The sequence below is a fragment of the Acyrthosiphon pisum genome, chromosome X (genome assembly GCF_005508785.2).
Source record: "Acyrthosiphon pisum isolate AL4f chromosome X, pea_aphid_22Mar2018_4r6ur, whole genome shotgun sequence".
Classification (NCBI taxonomy): domain Eukaryota; kingdom Metazoa; phylum Arthropoda; class Insecta; order Hemiptera; family Aphididae; genus Acyrthosiphon; species Acyrthosiphon pisum.
The window spans coordinates 110,293,661-110,297,526 of NC_042493.1; the positions used below are offsets into that span (position 1 = coordinate 110,293,661).

Consider the following 3,866-nt stretch of genomic DNA (forward strand, 5'->3'; position numbering starts at 1 on the left):
CACATCATTGTAAAATCAATACATTCATCGTTCCACTCAGAATCTAAAATAAAAACTTAAAAAATTATAAGGATAAAAAATATTTTCAAAAAAATTTAAACTTTTTGAAATAATGAGTGTTCAATTATAAAAGAATCACCCGGTATTAAGTTTTTCATACTTAATAATTCAAATTTGTTGTATGCAGTTCTTATGCATTCTACATTCAGAGGTGATTTTCAAGAGGCACACAAATCAACAAAAAAACGTCGTATGATAGGACCAGCAATGGAAAAAGCGATATTGCATCAATTTGTGTCGAGGGACTGTCAAGTGAAACTTATCGAGAAAGAGAAGCAGTATGTCTCATAAAAACAGGAATCTTAATTCCCATTTATTGAATTGGCAACTTTCAAACCTCTGCCCTAGTACCTATAATTTCATTCAAAAATCAACACATATTACCTTATGAAAATACTGAAATGTATTATGTGTATCATATTACTAATTTTCTGTAATTTTTTACGTGCACCTGATCCGTCCATTATTCCATCTGGTAATTCATTACGCATTTTAAAGTTACGAATCGGGCAGTCGTAGACATGAAGACACTTTAACGGCATTAGCTTTAATGAAACAAGAAGATGAACTTAAAAACATAATGCATGATATTGAATGTGATCCTTTCTACTTACATTACCATTGTGCTGATCAAATCCAAATATATAGGAGCTACTGTAAAGGATCCAGTTCTAAATGATCATTGATGCTACAGGTTCGGTCGTGAAGAAGTTCTTAAAGTTGAACAAGCAAAAACAAGCTCAATTTTCTTGTATGAAGAATTGATCTATGATTCACAAAATAAATGTAGTTTTACAGTTACAAATATGTTAAGCGAGAAGCATAACAGTTTGGCTATTTCTAATTGGTTATTAAGTGTATTCACATAAACTGTGATGTTCCAATGCCCAAAGAAACTGTATGTGATCAATCCATGGCATTGCTTTCTGCCATTGCAAAAAGTTTTACACAATATACGACGCAACAGGACTACATCATAGTTTGTGCTGATCTTTTGACTAAAAGAATAGAAGGAAATTCACACTTGGTACACCATTGTTTTATAAGGATTGATGTTGCTCATTTTGTAAAAACATGCAGTAAATGGATACCACTATAAACTATTCCTCGAAGGGTCAAAGAAGTTATTCGTCGCTCTATTGGTGTTTTAATTAAAAGTCAGTCACTTATTGAAATTAAATCAATGTTACTGTCATTATTTGTTACAATTACTAATGAAACATGCGGAAACAATAAACACACACACGAAGAGACACCATGTAAAAAACACAAAGAAATTATTATAAAAGCTACATAAACGGGATTCATAGATTTTAAGCAACAATTTGAAGACATAATTTCTACAGCAAGATCTGAGGATGAAGCTAAAACGTGTATCGAGGAAGAGTATGAACGCTCTAATGAAGGGTTAGACAAACTTCATAATCCATTTGAAGAATGGGCAAAAAAAACTTATGAAATTAGTACATCATTAATACAGGAAGGTACTGTAATTACTCCTTTATTTATTCCATCACTAGTCCCTATACTAATTAAATGCATGAAGCTTTTACCCCTATGGTCTGGTGTTATGATAACAATCTTCAACTACGGAGAACAAATATGTAGTTCAGCTGCAGTTGAATTCAGCTTCAAAAAATTAAGAATGGTCACTATGAAAATTGTTGTTTTACCCACTAATATTGAAATATTTTTAGAAAATCATGTTATGTCTCTAAAAGGAGCATCAATTATCCGAATAGCCAAAAATCAATCTATGTCACCATATTCTACTACTGGATAAGTTGAAGACCGATATAACACCGATTTGAATCATTCATTTTCATTTAATTTGTTAGAAACTCACAATGTTAATGATCAACAAGATTTAGGTGATCCTTGTCTCTCAAGAAATGTGTCACCATCGTTTGTTTTGGATAAATTCAATGATTATGATGAAAATGAAGCATTGTTTGTAGTTGATACAGTCAATGAACAAACACATTTTAATAAAGAAATTACTTTGATTGATGAGTTGTGTTGTGTTGTCCAAATGAGTTTAATGAAAATAACCCAATGTCAGTAGATGAGGATATAGAAAACGATAGACAAACGAGTTTTACTGAAGAAAACGCCGCACTTGAGGAATGGGGAATCGTAAAAGCCTTAAACAAAGAAAAAGTTGTTCTTATTTAGTTCCAAACCCGCATTTAAGATATTTGAATTTGAAGAACAGCAATAAAATTCAATCGTTGCCAATTTTAAAAAATGGGTCAAGATTTCAAGACTTAAAAAGTTCTAAAACTGTTAACAAAACTGACAGAGTTGTTTTAAGTAACACCTATGCATTTGATGCATTATCTTCTATACTCATGGTAAGTAACAATAACTGTTGGTATAATTTTATACTTTTAACCAAAAATATTTATGAAAGTTGGTTAAAATAATTTTTTTTTAATACACATAATCCAATGTTTTCTGCATTTTAGAAATGTATCGGGTATCAAATTTTGATGCACAAATGTATTAAAATATTAAACTCTAAACATCTATATTATTTTATAAACTGCCATTTAAAATTATAATATTTTCAGGTATCATATTGTGATAGTCAAGTGTATTCAAAGTTAATGGATTCATTCAATGATGATAAGTATTTCAATTTAATTTCAAGTTTAGTGAAAAATGGAATTACATCCTCAACTTACACCAAAAGACTTGAAGTTATAAAGCACTATTTAAAACCAGAATTACAGCTGTTGCAATATAACATCACATTTGCTAAATGTAATGCTACCATGGGACATATTGTGAAAGCTTTGCTAAAAAATTACCCAACAATTGAAGAATTTTCAAAACGTTCTTCCAACATTTGCATAAAAACATCCAAGTGGCAAGTGATGTATTTAACGTATCAGACTGGAAATAGTGGAAATTTAAGTGGCTTACAGCATTTCTTCAAAGAATGCACTGGTGTGGAGTATTTGGAATGCAGTGAGAATTGTGATGGTATGAAAACTGTACATTCAAAAATATCAACCCACCATTTATTTATTGATGTTTTGCAATGGGAAGGTAAATATATTTTTACTTCTATAAGTAAATAAAAATTTTTATCAACAGCTAAAAATCTAAACATATTTATATTTTTTGTAGGTAATGATCTAACTTCATCCATGTGTAGTACTGAAGCAGCTAGCATGGTTTAAGTAAAGCTGAGTGACATTCCACAGATACTTGTGTATGAAAGCATCACATTTGAACTTTGTGGTGCCATACATTTCTATAAAGGAAAAAGTGGATTGAGAAATTCGATAGGCCATTATACAGCTTATGCTAAAAGAGGTACGCATAACTGGGAATTGTACGACAATCTCAAAAAAAGGCCAATTCCAGTAAAGGAAAACAGTTTAATATTATGTGAATTTTTAATTTACACAATTTAAATTAAAATATTTTTAAACCAATGAACATTTATACTATAAATATTTAAATTTTAATATGTAAACATTTTATTACTTAAAGGATGTGATTTTTATTTAAATTAAACTTTATTATATACAATATAGTATATTAAATAGTCATTAACAGTTACTTTAATATTAAAAGTAAAAACTGTTTGGAAATTGAAAATTATTATTATTTGTAATTGTTTGATTTAAAAACAATATCATAGTTAGTTTTTTCTTGTTGAATAATATTAAAGTTTATAACAAAGATTTTGATATTAGTGTACTATGGAAGAAGTGTTGAGAATTTTTCCAATCAATCATTACATTAATTAGACAATAATATTAGAGTATTGCTGTTAGATAAATGTATATAAC

General features: G+C 29.2%; 2 protein-coding genes across 2 annotated transcripts in view; both read left to right on the forward strand.

Annotated features, from left to right (window-relative positions):
• LOC100573415 overlaps positions 1-365 on the forward strand; it is a 5,574-nt gene extending 5,209 nt beyond the window's left edge. Inside the window, exon 6 of the mRNA XM_029492138.1 lies at positions 188-365. Within this exon, the coding sequence (XP_029347998.1) occupies positions 188-351 (164 nt within the window). The 3' untranslated portion in view covers positions 352-365. The remainder of the gene's footprint in view (positions 1-187) is intronic.
• Positions 366-2,154: 1,789 nt separating this feature from the next.
• LOC100573506 lies at positions 2,155-3,501 on the forward strand. Its single transcript, XM_003242648.4, has 3 exons — positions 2,155-2,414; positions 2,634-3,114; positions 3,196-3,501. Exons 1-3 carry the CDS (start codon positions 2,187-2,189, stop codon positions 3,246-3,248), a joined length of 762 nt encoding a protein of 253 aa, XP_003242696.1. The 5' UTR covers positions 2,155-2,186; the 3' UTR covers positions 3,249-3,501.
• The last annotated feature ends 365 nt before the right edge of the window (positions 3,502-3,866 follow it).